At 36.0% G+C, this 20625-nt stretch overlaps 1 protein-coding gene across 1 annotated transcript; it reads left to right on the plus strand.

Annotated features, from left to right (window-relative positions):
* The first annotated feature begins 743 nt into the window (after positions 1-743).
* LOC123671553 (chorion peroxidase-like) lies at positions 744-20617 on the plus strand. Its single transcript, XM_045605461.1, has 13 exons — positions 744-804; positions 943-1219; positions 2621-2900; positions 4604-4818; positions 6875-7052; positions 11814-12009; positions 14882-15272; positions 16807-16957; positions 17014-17167; positions 18229-18387; positions 18947-19148; positions 19247-19361; positions 20359-20617. Exons 2-13 carry the CDS (start codon positions 955-957, stop codon positions 20435-20437), a joined length of 2385 nt encoding a protein of 794 aa, XP_045461417.1. The 5' UTR covers positions 744-804; positions 943-954; the 3' UTR covers positions 20438-20617.
* The last annotated feature ends 8 nt before the right edge of the window (positions 20618-20625 follow it).

The raw sequence follows: 20625 nt of genomic DNA on the forward strand, positions 1-20625 counted from the left end.
TTTTCTGAATTTTAGATTTTAGGCATGTTTTCAAAGCAAATGGTTGTTCATACAGATCAACTGAAATATTCTTGGTGTCTTAAGCAGACTTATTTCTAGACTTTTCTTTTATTCCGTTTGAGCAAGATTTTCCGGATGTAATACTAATCGCTCAGGTAACAGAGGCTCAGAAATCTTTATTTAGTTTCAGAAATTAATATATCTAGACACGAATAATACACATTCACATTGAAGTAAGATCCCAGGTACGAAATTATTCCATTTATTTATAACTCATCAAAAAAAAACCTCGTGTCTTCCTCTCCTTTTGAAAACATCTCTTATTGAAAACCCCCTTTTCAAGGCCTTGCTACCCCATCTCAATCGAGAAAAACATTTTTTGTAAAATTTTTTATTTTTGTTTTACAACTGATCTGAGTCATCAATTCGGTGTAATGTGATTTTTAATTATAATGGTTGGTCCAGCAGTTATTCCCAAAAATGTTATAATTCTATTACAGGTTTTTAAATAAAATTTTTTGAAATTTTACTAGTAGGTATACTAATTTCGGAGCTCCTGATACAACAGTAGATACGCCCCTGCTCATTTGAATTCTCAAGATATACCCCAGATGAATTCAGAAGTATAGTATTTTCATATCAATTGAAGTGAACTTGTATATTTTTCCTAAATGCGCCTAGCGGTCCATTCTAGAAATTGAAATTTTTTCCTGGAAATAACATAAATATGTTTATCTGGTCTACAGAAAAAAACAGGAATTATCATCAACATATGAACTCTATCAGTTGTTCTTCAACCGTTGGGTGAGTATAATATTAAATTTTTAATAATTTTTCATTCTTGATATTGATGCAACAGTGTCGTTCAATGTGTTTTCTAAATTCTTCATTATAAGGACCGTTATTATTATTAGCTATATAATTTCGATCATTTTCCAACAGGATTAGGTCAAGATGGAGACCTATAATTGGATTTTTTTACTTCTGGTATCAGGAATATCAGCTCGATCATCTCATTTAACAAATGAGCACCAACACGTTATCTCCAATTCAACGCACTGTTCAAAAGGTAAAATTGGTACAGAACCTTGTAAAATTGGATCCTGTTGTCAACCATTGGTAAGATGTCCAGCTCATGTAAGAATCAAAGAAATTCAACATTGTATTACCTTAGAGGGTAATATTGGAGCCTGCTGTACCACAGGATCAAATCATACAGGTAAATCTGGAATTTTAGCGAAAATGTAGGTGAGTGAAGAATCAAATAGATTATTAAGTTCAAAAAAGGTATATTTTACAGTTCAAATGTCCAAAATTGGAATAATGATGACACTGAAAAAAAGTATGAAAATAGTTATTTATAATACAAGTGCAGAAGGCATTGATATTCTTCCACGAGTTCAAAATTCAAAAACGAGCCACGAAGTGGCGAGTTTTGGAATGAACGAGTGGTAGAATGAGCCTTCTGTACGAGTATTATACATTATTTTCTCTAATTCATTGCATTTTCATTGAAATTAATGAAATATTTCCATAAATATAATTTAGTGATTTTTGCATTGAAAAATGTTGGTTGGCAGAACTGATTTCTTTAAGGCAATTTGATGAATTGACAGATAAAGCCGTAGCGGAAAGTTCGGAGTGCCAACATAGAATAATAAAATATAACCATGAAAACTGTGCGTTTCTGATATATTCTCGCACGATTTTGTTCTACAAGATGTGGAAGAATGAACGGAATAACCACAGAATTAGAGAAACATTATACCGCCACTTTTTTACGTATAATCCAGTGGCGTACTCATATTTTAGAAGGATTTTTGATTATGGAGCTATGACATTAGATTTCTGTGCCATTTTTTTGAAAGCTCAATTTTCTCTGATTTCAAAAATATACAACAACGTATGATTTGCATCAATATAAATAATAGAAAATGGTCAAAAACCTTTTTTCGTCTAAGAGTCTCAATATTTCTATGCTTTCAACTGTTGATGAGCACAAAAAAATAAAGCAGTCTCTTTCCATCAATCTGATTATTTCTATGCTTTTTACTAATTTCTGCAAAATTTGATTCTAGATTTATTCTTTAAATTCTCAAAATGGATTCGGAAATAAAGAAAATATCCACGTGCTCGACTGAGAAATCACTAAAAAAACTAAATTTGGGTCATAGCTTCGAGATTAAAAATTCTGCTCAAAAGACTAGCACACCACTGGATTCTACGTAAAGAGAATGTTTTCGATTCGATTACAAAAAGCGTCAAAATGTTTGACAATTACATATAATTGAGTGAAGTATGGAGAGAGTTTTAACCTCAGTCATAATTTTAATAACAACAATACTTTCACTCTACGTTACTTACCATAATATTTTAGTGAATTACTTACTGCAATTTGAAGCGTTGAAATCCTATAAAACTTACCTTCAAGAACAAGAATTTAACTGGGCTACACAAATACAAAATGTTTTACAATATTACTAATAACTGTATTTTGAATCAATAAATGGGAACTTCAAGAACATAACTAAACCATATTTTATGAGACAAAAATATCAAGATATTCAAATATTCTTCTCACTTCAACATTCCTTATGAATATATCAAATTTCTTTCGCAGAGCCTTTGGAAGAAAAAAAGAGGGGTCACAAGATCATCAGAACAGACCCCTTCACACTGAATCTCGTCAGAAGACAAAGCAAAGAGCACCTTGCAGATTTGAGGTCAAAGGAAGCTAAGTTGATGTCTTCTAGTAAACATGCTATACTAAGTCGCACTTCCTCTAGCTACAGTCACTTTAGAAATTCCAGAATGTTCAATTCAGCTGATTTACATCAAGTCATGGAGATTGCCAGCAAGGCTTTGGAGATTGCGATTGCTACAAGAGCATTCAGAGACAGGTGACACTTCCAATTTGACATCTAGTTCATTTCTCATCAAAAATCCCTCAAAATTATCTACCTTTACCGAGTGTAACAGGATCATTATCTATAAGATAATAAATGATAAGATAATCATGGTACACCCCCTGTATCTCCGTTAGTTTAAAACGTAATAGATTGAAATTTGGGCGTTTCCATATACATAATAAGCGGCATTTTTTGATCTATAAATGATTTTTCACTTCCGGTTTCGCCGGAAGTGATACCAACTTTCGATTTTTAAATGGAACACCCTATATATTATTACATTTCTGAAATCTGCATAATTTTCTGAATCCAATGATACTACATAAGTGACATTTCAAACGTCGAGATTTTTTATAATTTAATTTTTAGTTTTCCATTTTAGTGTGCCATGATGGATTCCGATTTATTCCAATAGACCCGTCTAATACTAAAAAAAATCGAAATCCCGTCAAAAACACTGAATTGCGTTTTTTGTGAGAAAATAAAGTTCATCGTAATCGTTTTTGGGGTAAAACTCAATTTTTTTAAATGGAACCATATTGATACCGTGGTACTATTTATTAGTACTTGAGGAATTTATCCAAACCTGGTAATAAAATTTGCGATCAATACAATCAAAATTACAGCTAAAAGAAAATAAGAAAATACAATTATTTTGTTCTAGCTGTAAATTTGATTCTATTGATCGCACATTTTATTGGCAGGTATGGATACATTCCTTATAAACAATACTAATAAATAGTACCACGGTACCAATATGGTTCCATTTGAAAAAAATGAGTGTCACCCCAAAACGATTACGATGAACTTTATTTGCTCATAAAAAACGCAATTTAGTCTTTTGACGGGATTTCGATTTTTTTAGTATTAGACGGGTCTATTGGAATAAATCGGAACCATCATGGCACACTAAAATGGAAAACTGAAAATTAAATTATAAAAAATTTCGACGTTTGAAATGTCACTTATCTAGTATCATTGGATTCTGAAAATTATGCAGATTTCAGAAATGTAATAATATACAGGGAGTTCCATTTGAAAATCGAAAGTTGGTATCACTTCCGGCGAAACCGGAAGTGAAAAAAAATCATTTATAGATCAAAAAGTGCCGCTTATTATGTATATGGAATATCCCAAATTTCAATCTATTATGTTTTAAACTAACAGAGATACAGGGGGTGTACCATGATCCTGTTACACCCGGTATAGGCAGATATTTTTGAGGACTTTGTTCCTTTTCAATAAAGTTAGGATGACTTATAATCTATTTCGAATGATATGTGGATTCGAATTAACTTCTTTATGGCATTCTCAATAAGTTTCCATTTCACTGTCAGAGTTTCACCACTCGCAACAAAGAATGTTAGGATGCCTTAAAAGAGACGTGAACTTTCAACAGTTTGAATGAGAAGGATTATTTTCGTTTGACTCGAATCCTTTACGGCTGGATGGACGCACTCCTTTTCGTTGATTGATTATCCTTTCTATACAGAAAGGACATTCCCTGAAACTTTCGATCTTGCATAACATATTGCCTTCTTTGGCCGTTTTAAGAAAGAATTGAATTCAGTGCTCGCGTATATTCAATTATAAATCGTCACCGCGAACAGAATGGCTGATTTCGGATGAATTTTTCAATTTTAATCGAGGATTTGAGTTTCCGTTGGCCACACTGTATGTATATGCCTTTTCAGGCAAGGAATCACCACAGAACAATTGGAATTGAGTATGCTGCATGACGACCTCAGGACAACACCTTTAGGAGGAGCCTGCACGCCACTGCCTTTCTGTCATTCCGTTCCAGATAAGTATAGGAGGATCGACGGTGCTTGCAATAATATCCTGCATTCTACTTGGGGTGCTCATCTGACACCTTACGCTAGACTTCTTCCTCCAAGTTACCATGATGGTAAGTTTATTGATGAAGATCATAGGACCAGGCAGGCAGCAGCCTAATAGCAACATTGTCACCGGTTAATTTTTCTTATTTTGTAGAATAGGATCTCCTGAATAGGAAAGTCTATGGGCATAGTCAATCATATGAAAATTGCATTTATTTAAAGAGTTTGAAGTAACATTTTTCGTAAGAAAATGAAACACTATTGAAAATATGGTCTGAAGATTCATTTCCTTGTGAGGACATATTGTATTTGATTTTCACAGGATTTTAGGAAAGTGGGTTATCCAAAACTAAAACCAACTAATGCCAACGTTTCGCGGATATATCTCCACTTCTTCAGGGCAAAGATGAAACTTATGTTTTCCACATAAAAGATCTTAATATGAGCTTGTTGAGCAAATTGAAACAGAAATAAACATCAATTAGGAGAATCTTGTCGTGATCTTCCAAGTTTTGACACTCTCATTGATGGTGACAATTTGTTTTGTAGAGGACGATCGATTTCATGGAAGATCACGACAAGATTCTCCTAATTGATGTTCATTTCTGTTTCAATTTGCTCAACAAGCTCATATTGAGATCTTTTATGTGGAAAATATAAGTTTCAACTTTGCCCTGAAGAAGTGGAAATATATCAGCGAAACGTTCCCATTAGTTGGTTTTAGTTTTGGATAACCCACTTTCCTAAAATCCTGTGAAAATGAAATACTATTGAAAATATTGCTTACCCATAAGGTATTAATTTTAAATTGGTTGAACATTATTCAATATGAAATTCGTTTAGTTCATAATTCACACTGTAATTAAAGAAGTCATAGATGAATCGTTCTCGAGTATTTATTCAATTGAATTCAATGGGCGTTTCTGAAAAATGACTGTTCAAACTACTTTGATATACCTTGGTTTCTGGTGGTGAAATTCGAAAAATATTATCTGCTTTCTAATATCTAATTATTTCGAAAAAAGAGATCAGTGGTCTTTGAAAATAGTCAATACGATGCTCTCAGTCAGCATTGGATTTGGGACACCCTGTACAATGTCTTTCATTGTAAAGGGTGTTTTTTTTAGAGCTATAGAACTTTAAATTGCAATAAAACAACGATGGATTATTCGATTGACATGAATTTCATTTATCCGCAGGATAATCTTGTGGCATTACATTTTAGATATGATTTCTGGCATATGACCGCCACGGCTGGCTCGGATGTAGTCCAATCTGGACGTCCAATTTTCGATGACTTTTTCCAACATTTGTGGCCGTATATTGGCAATAACACGGCGAATGTTGTCTTCCAAATGGTCAAGGGTTTGTGGCTTATCCGCATAGACCAATGACTTTACATAGCCCCACAGAAAGTAGTCTAGCGGGGTTGAATCACAAGATATTGGCGGCCAATTTACAGGTCCAAAACATGAAATTAGGCGGTCACCAAACGTGTCTTTCAATAAATCGATTGTGGCACGAGCTGTGTGACATGTTGCGCCGTCTTGTTGGAACCACAGCTCCTGGACATCATAGTTGTTCAATTCAGGAATGAAAAAAATAGTAATCATGGCTCTATACCGATCACCATTGACTGTAACGTTCTGGCCATCATCGTTTTTGAAAAAGTACGTACCAATGATTCCACCAGCCCATAAAGCGCACCAAACAGTCAGTTTTTCTAGATGTAACGGTGTTTCGACATACACTTGAGGATTAGCTTCACTCCAAATGCGGCAGTTTTGTTTTTTGACGTGCGCTTCATCGCTAAATAAAATAAAATGGACGTAGTGCGCGATACGTATTCCGCACAGAACCATTATTTTCGAAATAAAATTGCATCATTTGCGAGCGTTCTTCAGGCATGAGTCTATTCATGATGAATTGCCAAACCCAACTGAGAATAAATCACTTGACAGCTGTTGAATCGGTCTTTATTTTGAACAGTAATGCCAACTTAAAGTTATATACCTCGAAAAAAACACCCTACTTAAGTTTAATTTCGTCAATTCAAGTTTCGATAGAATCAATGATTTCTTTTCCAATATTAATATTTAATAATATCTCAATGATATTCTACAGGTGTTTGGTCGCCAAGGGTCTCAGAGCACGACGGCAAGCCACTGGCCAGCCCAAGAATGATAAGCACGACCCTCTTCAAGGACGAAAATGTCTACCAAACCGACCGCACCCTCTTGGTGATGCAGTTCGGTCAGTATCTGTCTCACGAGATCACACAGTCCATTGACACTTCCTTCAGGTAAGCAGTTTCTGTCTTCTGATTCTGAAATTCGTAATAAATAATCGATGAGTACAAGGGTCATTCAGCCATCTTAAGAAGAAATACAAAGAAAACCTTATTATAAATACCAATTTCAGTTAGTGGCGAAGTATTTGAAGATTAAATTTGATGAAAAATAACGCTGTTTCGGAAATCTTGATAATATAAGAGTATTGGACTGACAGAAATCAAGAGTTAACCACATTGAAACGTGTTGTCATCGAGGATGAGTAGAGATAGACCGGTTTCGCTCGTTTTAGAGATCATCAGTACCGCACAACCCAACATCGATGGCAACCAAATGAAAATAGGCCATTCGATTGAAAGGGAGGGGTAGCTTCAACGCTACCTTCAACCACCAGAAATAAAGGGACTATACGCAATTTTTACGTGTCCCCAACATGGTTAGATGACTTTGTCGGATTGTGATATTTTTCAAATTCATCTTTTCACTTATATATTTTTATGAATTTATATTATATTGAATGTATTTGAGTAATTCCCGATTAAATATGCAAATTTGAATATCAGTAATTCGATATTTTCCCTAATTGTGGAATTTAGAGTGAGCAGAATATTTATTATTTTCAGTATTTACCTGCTGAAGTCCAAGCTTTGGCACCTGTTGCGCTCCTAGAGTCATCAGTAGTTTCACGTCGTTTCGGTCGCTTGAAATTTGTTTTCTGAAATATTTAGTTATTTATTTAACCAAATGAAAATGAAGGCTATAGTTAAAACACAAGAGTTGTATTTGTGTATGCATTCGCTTGTGTGATACTTGAAGTTCAATCAATGGTGACCAGGGAACCAAGTGATAAATTGATTGGGTATCAAAGTAGCCCTCGCGTATGCATTTGCTGGGTACCACCTAATATTAAACCATATGATCTTTCTACTCGATAGTGATTCATACAGGGAACCATGCTGTCATCCATAGTGAATAGCGATGAACTAGTTACGATGTTTTTAGAGATCATCAGGATCGCAGAAACCAACATCGATGGCAACCAAGTGAAAAAAAAGGCTATTTGATTGGATGTCAGGGGTAACCCCTGCGTATACATTCGCTGGGTATCACCTGATATTCAACCATATGATCTTTCTACTCAATAGTGACTCATACAGAGAAAATTGTTGTCATCGAAAGTGAATAACAATAAACTGATGACATTCTTTTTAGAGATCATCAGTACCGCAGAAACCAACCTCGATAACAACCAAGTGAAAACAAGGGTATTTGGTTATTCATTAAGGGTCGCACACCTACGTATGCATTCGCTGGTGTGCCTCTTAATGTTCAACCATATGATCTTTCTACTTCATGGTGATTCATACAGGAAAATGTGCTGTCATCGAAAGTAAATAGCGATAAACTGGTTACAATATTTTTAGTGATCATCAGTACCGCAGAAACCAACATCGATGACAACCAAGTGAAAACAAGGTTAGTTGGTTGGACATTAAGGGTTACACCTGCGTATGCATTCGCTGGAGTACCTCTTAATATTCAACCATATGATCTTTCTACTTCATGGTGATTCATACAGGAAAATGTGCTGTCATCGAAAGTAAATAGCGATGAACTGGTTACGATATTTTTAGTGATAATCAGTACCGCAGAAACCAACATCGATGACAAGCAAGTGAAAACAACGGCTATTTGATTGGGTGTCAGGGGTAGTCCCTACGTATACATTCGCTGGGTATCACCTGATATTCAACCATATTATCTTTCTACTCAATAGTGACTACTATAGAGAAAATTGTTGTCATCGAAAGTGAATAACAATAAACTGATTACGTTTTTCTTAGAGATCATCAGTACCGCAGAAACCAACGTCGATGTCAACCAAGTGAAAACAAGGTTATTTGGTTGGACATTAAGGGTTATACCTGCGTATTCATTCGCTGGAGTGCCTTTTAATATTCAACCATATGATCTTTCTACTTCATAGTGATTCATACAGGAAAATGTGCTGTCATCGAAAGTAAATAGCGATAAACTGGTTACGATATTTTTAGAGATCATCAGTACCGCAGAAACCAACGTCGATGTCAACCAAGTGAAAACAAGGTTATTTGGTTGGACATTAAGGGTTACACCTGCGTATTCATTCGCTGGAGTGCCTCTTAATATTCAACCATATGATCTTTCTACTTCATAGTGATTCATACAGGAAAATGTGCTGTCATCGAAAGTAAATAGCGATGAACTGGTTCCGATATTTTTAGTGATCATCAGTACCGCAGAAACCAACATCGATGACAACCAAATGAAAACAAGGTTATTTGGTTGTTCATGAAGGGTTGCACATTTGCGTTTGCATTCGCTGGTGTGCCTCTTAATAATAATAATAATAATAATAATAGAGTCTTTATTTTTGGCAATTTTCAGGGGCGAAGTCTAGCCAGGGCTACTCCACTCAACCCCCGACAAAATACAAATAAAGAAAAAACAAAACAAAACAAAAAAAACATAAAAGGAAAAAAACATAAATGAACCCTATCAATATTCAACTGAAATATTTCCAAAAATGAACATTATTTACAAAAACTATAACTGGCTCAAAAACAATGTATTCTTCAATTCTCTTCTCAAAGAGTTCAAAGAAGAACCCCTACATGAAATCAGCATTTCATTATGCAACTTCACCGCATTAAAGGTGAAAGAGCGCTGAAACATGGCTGAACCAAATCGAGGCAGCATGAGCCTCTGCCCATGTCTTAAAGCAACACGGTGAACATCTCGTCTGTAGACCAACCTGGCTTTCAAATAAGGAGGAATACCCGTTCTCAAAATTCGATGTACTAAAATACTCATATGAAGCCGAAAAATATTTTCGACCCTGAGCCACGTTAACCCATTTATTCCATTACTGATCCCCCTATCGTACTTTCTCAAACCTAAAACGTAGCGGCAGCACGAATTCTGCACTTTTTGTAACCTATATCTCTCGACAGAGTCTAGACAAGGATAAAAAACTGGCAATCCATAGCTCAGCTTGGACAGCACGAGTGTTTCGCAGAGATACTTACGTGAATGGAAATCTAAAAACTGTCTCTGGCGATACAAATAACGTAGTGCCAGAAAAGAATTTCTCAACAACATCGAGACATGCTCCTTGAATGTTAATGTTCAACCATATGATCTTTCTACTTCATGGTGATTCAAACAGGAAAATCTGGTGTCATCGAAAGTAAATAGCGATAAACTGGTTACGATATTTTTAGTGATCATCAGTACCGCAGAAACCAACATCGATGACAACCAAGTGAAAACAAGGTTATTTGGTTGGACATTAAGGGTTACACCTGCGTATGCATTCGCTGGAGTGCCTCTTAATATTCAATCATATGATCTTTTTACTTCATGGTGATTCGTACAGGAAAATGTGCTGTCATCGAAAGTAAATAGCGATAAACTGGTTACGATATTTTTAGAGATCATCAGTAGGTACCGCAGAAACCAACATCGATAACAACCAAGTGAAAACAAGGTATTTGATTGGATATTAAGGGCGGCACATTAGCGTTTGCATTCGCTGGTGTGCCTCTTAATATTCAACCATATGATCTTTCTACTTCATACATAGTGATTCATACAGGAAAATGTGCTGTCATCGAAAGTAAATAGCGATAAACTGGTTACGATATTTTTAGAGATCATCAGTACCGCAGAAACCAAAATCGATAACAACCAAGTGAAAACAAGGCTATTTGATTGGATATCAGGGGTAGCACTTGCGTATGCAATCGCTTGTGTGTCTCCCGATATCTAACCATATCCAGCCACTTGAACTTTCATTTCAATTGTGACATATATAGGAAAACCTGCTGTGATCGAAGGTAAGTAGCGATAAACTGGTTTGAATTTTTTTGGAGCTGATCATTGCAACACCACAATACATTGATTACAACCTAGATTTCTGGCAATCCGATACTTTTATATTAAGGAGTCTTCATTCCCAATATTAATGTAAAAGTTATTTCCGTAAGGCTTAAAAACGTCTGGTAGTTCAATATATCTGGATCGCTTTCAATTTGTCAATAAGTTCTGGCCCTAGAATTGGCAGTGACAGTATATCGCTTTCATTTTATTGTAAACCTGATGATTGAACTTGATGAAGCCACAGTGTTGGCGAAACAATTGTCGTAGACATCAAACTATACTGCTCTTCAAAAGTTAGGGAATTTTTCGAACAACACACGTATATTGGCATATAATGTTCTGAAATGGCTGTATGTGATGGTGTACCACTTTGCTTCCTTTGTTTTGCAATAGATGGCTGTAGCGGTAAGTGGTGGTCGAAATAAATAGATCGTAGATGTATGCAATAAGCTTAGGTATTTGTAAAGAAAACGCCATCGAAAGTTTTGTCGATTTGTGTCTGCATGTCCATATTGCTCGGAGTATCACTTGTTTCGATCAATGGCACACGACCTGACTGACCAGCACTTCCGATTTTATGAAGAAGTGAAAAATTGGATCGATTCGTGGATCGCTTCAAAAGATAACCAATTTTTTAAACACTGGATTCGTACGCTGCCCGAAAGCAAAGTTGTACCCCTTTTTTGTTTTTGTGGTTATTTCTTACTTTAATATGCTACTTTAAACAATGATTTCAAAAGGGTACATAATAGGTATAACAATTTTTTCATGAGTTCCCTAACTTTTGAAGAGCAGTATACTTGTGGAAATTTTTGTAATTTATTTCGTTTTCATTTCATTATCTCCTTCAGAAATGGAAGTGCCATAGCCTGCTGCGAACCAGACGGCAGCGCTCCTTTGGATCCAGAGAGCCGTCACGACGCTTGCATGCCCATAGATATACCTCATGACGACCCGTTCTACTCTGTGTTCCAACAGAAGTGTATGAATTTTGTCAGATCCGTTTTGGCACCAAGAGAAGACTGTACCCTAGGATATTCGCAGCAGGTGAGTTTCTCAATGCAATTCCCAGATATTGGGTGGGCCAATAATTCTCCAGAAATCTGAAAGGTAGCGAAAAAATAAGCCTAATAAATAATTAGTTTTGAGGGAAATAAGCGAGTATGAGTAATAAGTTTATTCATTATGAATTACAATAATCTTTCATAATAAATGAATCCGCAAAGATAATAAATAAATCAAGGAAGCAGTCACTAAAGGTCATATCTGTACGTGACATACCTATGAACACATAAATCTAAGACGAGAACAACTATAACAATAATAATATATAATAAAAATAATAATAACATAACTATTTGAACTTATTAAACTGACCAATATAACAGATAAACCAAAGTAGAATAAAACAAGAAGAGGGGATCATTTAGAACAGAACAAATGGAGCAAATTATATAAGCAAATTCAGTCGGTCTTTTACTGAAGCTCCATCAAAAACTTCATCATGAAAATAGAGTAGGTGTAAGCATTACCAACTAGGACAGTGTATGCATTATATTCTCATTCACTCTATTATTCTGTGAATTATTTCTCTAGAGTTTTCGAAAACAAAACTTTTCAGTTGATTTTTGAAGTTTTTTAATGTATTTTCAGATTTAATATGGTCTGGTAGTAGAGATGAGCGATCCCGTGATTTCTAGATCACGTTGTGAAACGTGAACGTGACTTTATGATATCAGTGAAATTAAAGCGTGACGTGATCACTGTTTAGGTTGCTTGTTGTTAATATTTGTATGAATCACCCAAAGTTTAGCTCGTTTATTTCTGAAACTCGAATTGGTCACTATTTTCATTCAAAGCAAAACAAAATTAATGAAAAGTTATTATGGAAACATCCATTTTTCTTACATTTTCAACTCTTTTCCTTGTTTCAGCTTTAGTTAGGAACGTAACAGAAGGATATAGATTTTTCAAATGTTTCCTCAAATTTGAAGAAGTGGTTTTGAAAGATAATTTCAACTTGCATAAATTACAAGTAGCATATATATATTCTTTTGAGAAAGAGCAATACAAAATATTAATTTCAAACAATCAAGCATATGTGTCGATGAATCTCAGTATTAGCAGAGGAAATGTAACGGGGCATCATACATTTCAACGTATGATACAAGAGAACAGATAAAAACCTCAGCAAAAACTCTGTCTCCCCGTATCGGTGTAGTGACTGGTTTGTGTAAACGTTTACAGAATAAGCTGACATAATTTATATTGAAGGACTTCCTCTTCAACCAAAACAAAATTTCCTTTATCCTCTCTTTTCGGTTGACGACTCTATAATTTCCAATTGGATCCTAAAACAAAAAGAAAAGAAGCAAAAAGGAGTACTAAATATTAGTTTTCATTATATCGATTTGAAGTTAACTACCCATTCTAAAAAAGAATCTGAAACTGAATGGATAGCTTGGAAACCATCATGTAATTTATAAATCGGACATTCATTCATAATTTACATCAACTTCTGTGAAGAAAGCCCAAAGATTGCTGGTCTTTCGCCTATTATTATTATGTCTCTCTGACATGTTTTCGTTTATTTTTTATAATACAGTACCATTTATTGCTTCGGTCAGCAACTTCAATATAGAAAGAATTTCTTTGGGGTTGTTGATCAAAGATAAGCATAAAATTAGAATTTTATTGCCACCACCAGTTATGCAGTAATTCAGTAGTTATAATTTGTTTGTAGAAAGTATTTATTGTTTAACTAGTCCTACAAAAATACTTCCTAAATCAGGCGAAGTTGCCTACGGATGCTGGGATTGTCATAAAAATATGCAATTAGGTTCAAAAGCAATAAAAACATCAGACTTTCTTCCTAATTTACGATTGCAACGGACGATGATATGCCCTGAAAAGATCTGTGAAATGTTCAAACTGTGATCCCATCACGCTCTGTATTCGTTTTTCGGAACCGTGACTACCTTTGACATTCTGATATCAGTGATTAATTCACAGTTCCTGAAATATCGCTCATCTCTATCTGGTAGTGAGTTATATAGTTTAGGGGCTTGATAAGTGTAACATTTTTAATTGAAAAAGGCGTCCATGGAATTTTTCAAATTTTTGTCATTACTCTTTATTCTAGCACACTATTATAATGTGGAACGTTTGCTATGATCAGTTTTTGAGATACACAGGATATTAAATTGAAAGGGGCGACAGTCAAAAAGTTGATTACAATGAAAATGTTATACAGAGTAACACTCTGTAGAGACTCTTTGGCGTTTACTTATTCATTGTACAATTAAAGACATTTTACTAGGTATCCCAAATTCGATGCTGACTGTGAGCATTCCGAGAAATATAAGACTCACAAAAAAAAGTATCTCAGAAAGTAGACTATGGATATCTTGATTCGTTCTCGAGTTACAGAGCGTTTCTGAAAAATGGCTGTTCATAAATTATGTTTGAAATGACCTTCACCATTACTGATACAAGCACTTGCCCTCTTTCTCATTTCAATGTTTGCTACTAATCGCCTGATATTAACTCTCCATCTTCTCGTGTCGTCTATTCTAACAGTGTTAAATCCGGACTTCTCGCTGGTCACGAAAATTATCCAAAATTTCAAATCAAATTTGGTCAACGTAGAAAAGCTTGACGAAAAATGAAGTAAGGTGAGAAATCTTTTAAAAATCACAAAAACTCAAGTATTTCGTAAACTGTTGATTTTTGGTTAAAACTAAATGTATGACCCAAACGACAGCAAATGAGTCATACTAACACGTACTTCAAGGTTCACACCTAATTTGAAAGCAACTCCTCATAATTTCGTCAAAATGATAAATCGTTGATAAAAAATAACAATAATGAGAGTTTGTATAGATGATAATAATATCATACAGACGGGTTGGTCTTCCAGATGAACAAAATCACCCACTTCATAGACGGTTCCTCCGTGTATGGCTCAACGCCGGATCAGACGGGAGAGCTGAGAAGCTTCGAAGACGGCAAACTGAAGACCTTCGAGGATTTTGGCAGAGATCTTCTGCCAATCAGCAAAGACACGGACGCCTGTCTCACGATGGAGCAGGGTTCTGCCTGCTTCAGCTCGGGCGATACCAGGACCAACCAGATGATAACATTGGTCGCCATTCACACCGTCTTCATGAGGGAGCACAACAGGATAGCGTCCGAGCTGTTGAAGCTCAACCGTCATTGGTCAGACGAGAAGCTATTTCTCGAGGCCAGGCAGATTTTGGTGGCTGAGTTGCAGATTGTGACTTACAAGGAATTCTTACCGGCAGTCATAGGTAATGAGACTCATTTTCAAAAGATACTGCACACTTCATTAAGGAAAGTGGCTCCAGTCAAATTGACTGAATTTTTTATACATAAGCGTACCGCCATAATTTGACCCCCCCTTAAATTTTGTTTCTGAAAAAGGTACAAAAAAATGTTTATACAAAAGTTTCACGAAGACCAATGATGTTTTTTAAAATGATTTCAGAAAATGAAATAAAGGGTGTTTTTTTAGACTTATAGAACTTTAAATTTCAATTAAACAACGATGGATTATTCGATTGACTTGAATTTCATTTATCCGCAAGATAATATTGTGGCATTAAGTTTTAAATATGATTTCTGGCATATGACCGCCACGGCTGGCTCGGATGTAGTCCAATCTGGACGTCCAATTTTCGATGACTTTTTCCAACATTTGTGGCCGTATATCGGCAATAACACGGCGAATGTTGTCTTCCGAATGGTCAAGGGTTTGTGGCTTATCCGCATAGACCAATGACTTTACATAGCCCCACAGAAAGTAGTCTAGCGGTGATAAATCACAAGATCTTGGAGGCCAATTCACAGGTTCAAAACGTGAAAACAGGCGGTCACCAAACGTGTCTTTCAATAAATCGTTTGTGGCACGAGCTGTATGACATGTTGCGCCGTCTTGTTGGAACCGCAGCTCCTGGACATCATGGTTGTTCAATTCAGGAATGAAAAAGTTAGTAATCATGGCTCTATACAATTGACTGTAACGTTCTGGCCATCATCGTTTTTGAAGAAGTACGGCCAATGATTCCACCAGCCCATAAAGCGCACCAAACAGTCAGTTTTTCTGGATGTAACGGTGTTTCGACATACACTTGAGGATTAGCTTCACTCCAAATGCGGCAGTTTTGTTTGTTGACGTAGTCATTCAACCAGAAGTGCGCTTCATCGCTAAAATGCGCGATACGTATTCCGCACAGAACCATTATTTTCGAAATAAAATTGTACTATTTGCAAGCATTGTTCAGGCGTGAGTCTATTCTTGATGAATTGCCAAACCAAACTGAGAATAAATCACTTGACAGCTTTCAAATCGGTCGTCATCTTGAACAGTAATGCCAGCTTAAAGTTATATACCTCTAAAAAAACACCCGTTATTTCAATTTCATCCCGAACTGTTCAAATATTCCAGAAACTTTACGGAGTCCTAGAACCTATTAATGATTCCCTCAACCTATCCTGACCTCTAAAGCTATTCAGGTCAGGGAGGATGTACCATAGTTGACTCTAAAAGATTGAGTAAAGTAGTGAGATTACGTCAGGAGATTTTTAAAACCATTTCGTTCATGCTCTATGTTTTTTCTTCAAAGCATTTTTTGCATTAGCTAGAAATGTAGATGCATTTTATAGCAAGATGATCAGGAGTTTCTTCTTGTTCCTCACAGAATCTGCAATCGACAATTTCTGATTACCCTGTTCATATTAATTGCTTCCTCAGGCAGCAAGCGAACTATTTGTCGTCAAATCTTTATTGAGATTCTCTTCACATTCTATACTGATAATTCTCAGGTGAAGAAGCTATGAAAGACTTCGGGCTTAATCTGAAAGATGGAGAAGAATACTCCTACGACTACGATCCTTCTATAGAACCCTCAGTCACCAACGAATTTGCTGCTGCTGCTTTTAGGTTCGGCCATTCCATTGTTGATGGCCAGTTAAAGTAAGTACTTCAATGGTTTTTCCTTGCAAAATTTATATTTCTCGCGATGTTTCTAGGATATACGGTCGCAAGAAAATGGAAGAAGTCATCTTCCTACCGGAAGTGATGTTCCATCCATCCAGAATGCGTAAGAGGTTCTTCTTAGACCAAGTTCTGAGTTCCATTACTAATGATCCAATACAAGCATCGGATGAGTATATGTCAGATGCAGTAAGTATAGGGTGTTTTTTTTCGAGGTATATAACTTTAAGTTGGCATTAATGTTCAAGATGGAAACCGATTTAATAGCTGTCAAGTGATTTATTCTCAGTTTGGTTTGGCAATTCTTCATGAATAGATTCACGCCTGAACAACGCTTGCAAATAGAGCAATTTTATTTCGGAAATAATGGTTCTGTGCGGAATACGTATCGCGCACTACGTCCATTTTATTTTGTTTAGAGATGAAGCGCACGTCAACAAACAAAACTGCCGCATTTGGAGTGAAGCTAATCCTCGAGTGTATGTCGAAACACCGTTACCTCCAGAAAAACTGACTGTTTGGTGCGCTTTATGGGCTGGTGGAATCATTGGTCCGTATTTCTTCAAAAACGATGATGGCCAGAACGTTACAGTCAATGGTGATCGGTATAGAGCCATGATTACTAATTTTTTCATTCCTGAACTGAACAACCATGATGTCCAGGAGCTATGGTTCCAACAAGACGGCGCAAGATGTCACATAGCTCGTACCACAATCGATTTATTAAAAGACACGTTTGGTGGTCACCAAACGGTCGCCTTATTTCTCGTTTTGGACCTGTGAATTGGCCTCCAAGATCTTGTGATTTAACACCGCCAGACTACTTTCTGTGGGGCTATGTAAAGTCATTGGTCTATGCGGATAAGCCACAAACCCTTGACCATTTGGAAGACAACATTCGCCGTGTTATTGCCGATATACGGCCACAAATGTTGGAAAAAGTCATCGAAAATTGGACGTCCAGATTGGACTATATCCGAGCCAGACGTGGCGGTCATATGCCATAAATCATATTTAAAATGTAATGCCACAAGATTATCTTGCGGATAAATAAAATTCATGTCAATCGAATAATCCATCGTTGTTTTATTGCAATTTAAAGTTCTATAGCTCTAAAAAAAACACCCTTTAGATAACATTTATTATAATTATGTTGAATTGAAAAGTAAAGTTTTCTGATAGATAACTCAAACATTTCTGCCAAATAATTCCTTCCAAATTGTTTTCACGTCTTTTTTCTCTTTTTGCAGTTAACAAGGTACATGTTCAGAGCTGGAAATCCATTTGGCGTGGACCTAGCAGCCTTAAACATCCAACGTGGTAGAGACCATGGTCTTAGGTCTTACAATGACTATAGAGAACTTGTTGGACTACAACCATATACCCATTTCGAACAGTTTGGACGATTGGTGAGTGCATCAAATAACTAATTTTGTGCAGGTTTTCTCATGCAAATTTGAGGTGATGATTATCCACAGGGGATAGGAATTCAAAAAGGTTCAGAGATATTAATTCTCTTGGAGAAGAATCAGATGAATGAAGTGGATGGCCTAAGTTTCCACCTAAGCTGATATATATTTTTGTCATTATTTTGGTTGAAATTTATATTTTGGTAACTACCAAGAATGGCCCTTCTTTCAAGAGCATAGCTTACGTCTAGGAGAAGTTGCAGCCTCGGTAATACCATCCATTTTTTTCTTGAAAATTTCAGATTTTTACCTATATAATTTCTGAAATAATGTACTAATCACCAAACTGCAAGCAATTTCATGATCTATATAGTGGAATCAATCAATAAAATGGTACAATAGTCTCATAAAGCAACTTTTAATTTTTTCCAACTTTCTAAGGGTTAGGTATGAAATCCCGCAATTTTGATCCTGCAGAATTTCAGAGGGATCCCGCATTTGAGGAATCCAGCATTTGCGGGATTGGATGCCTTAACTAAGTAGTGAATTTTATTTGCAGGGTAAAACATTAAGCACAGTCTATAGTAATGTTGACGATGTCGACCTATGGGTTGGAGGTTTGCTAGAAGAAAAACCAGAAGGAAGCATAGTAGGTCCGGTGTTCAGAGATATAATAGCAGATCAATTTGTCAGATTGAAGAATGGCGATAAATACTTCTTCGAAAATGATCCCAGTTTGAATCCAGGTCATTTCACTCCAGGTATTGTAGAAAGCACTAACGTCTATTCATGAATCTTTCTCATAGTTTAATTATTATTGATAAATTATTTCTCGAAATTTCAATCAATTTAATTTCAGCTCAACTCAAGGAATTAAGAAAAACTACTATGTCTCGTATAATATGTGATAATAGCGATGGTATCCTACTGGCGAAACAAGCTCTGAATGCTTTCAAAGCTCCTGGAATTTCAGGGTATGTCTTTTTTCTTGATTGCAGATGTAACGGGTGTTTTTTTTCGAGGTATATAACTTTAAGTTGGCATTACCGTTCAAGATGGCCACCCATTCAACAGCTGTCAAGTGATTTATTCTCAGTTTGGTTTGGCAATTCATCATGAATAGACTCACGCCTGAACAACGCTTGCAAAGAGTGCAATTTTATTTCGAAAATAATGGTTCTGTGCGGAATACGTATCGCGCACTACGTCCATTTTATTTTGTTTAGCGATGAAGCGCACTTCTGGTTGAATGGCTACGTCAACAAACAAAACTGCCGCATTTGGGGTGAAGCTAATCATCAAGTGTATGTCGAAACACAGTTACATCCAGAAAAACTGACTGTTTGGTGCGCTTTATGTGCTTGTGGAATCATTGGTCCGTACTTCTTCAAAAACGATGATGGCCAGAACGTTACAGTCAATGGTGATCGGTATAGAGCCATGATTACTAATTTTTTCATTCCTGAATTGAACAACCATGATGTCCAGGAGCTGTGGTTCCACCAAGACGGCGCAACATGTCACACAGCTCGTGCCACAATAGATTTATTGAAAGACACGTTTGGTGATCGCCTAATTTCACGTTTTGGACCTGTGAATTGGACTCCAAGATCTTGTGATTTAACACCGCTGGACTACTTTCTGTGGGGCTATGTAAAGTCATTGGTCTATGCGGATAAGCCACAAACCCTTGACCATTTGGAAGACAACATTCGCCTTGTTATTGCCGATATACGGCCACAAATGTTGGAAAAAGTCATCGAAAATTGGACGTCCAGATTGGACTACATCCGAGCCAGCCGTGGTGGTCATATGCCAGAAATCATAATATTTAAAATGTAATGCCACAAGATTATCTTGCGGATAAATAAAATTCATGTCAATCGAATAATCCATCGTTGTTTTATTGCAATTTAAGGTTCTATAGCTCTAAAAAAAAACACCCTTTCTATAAATATTTATAATTTTTAGGAACGATGTGGTGGATTGTAAGAGTGATGCATTGCCTAGTATCGATTTGAGACACTGGAGAGAAGGATTCTACAACTAATTGAAAGCATAAGCAAATAATTTATTTCACCAATTTCGGTACTTATATTTCTTATACATGTATTATTTGTTCGCATTGTTGTGAGTTTTATATTTTGTACAATAGTTGATATTTATACCTGTTTGTTACTGAGCTGAACTTCATTATTTTCATTAATAAAATATGAAAATTGTTTTATAATCGCATGT

The sequence above is a fragment of the Harmonia axyridis genome, chromosome 1, assembly GCF_914767665.1.
Source record: "Harmonia axyridis chromosome 1, icHarAxyr1.1, whole genome shotgun sequence".
NCBI classification, from domain to species: domain Eukaryota; kingdom Metazoa; phylum Arthropoda; class Insecta; order Coleoptera; family Coccinellidae; genus Harmonia; species Harmonia axyridis.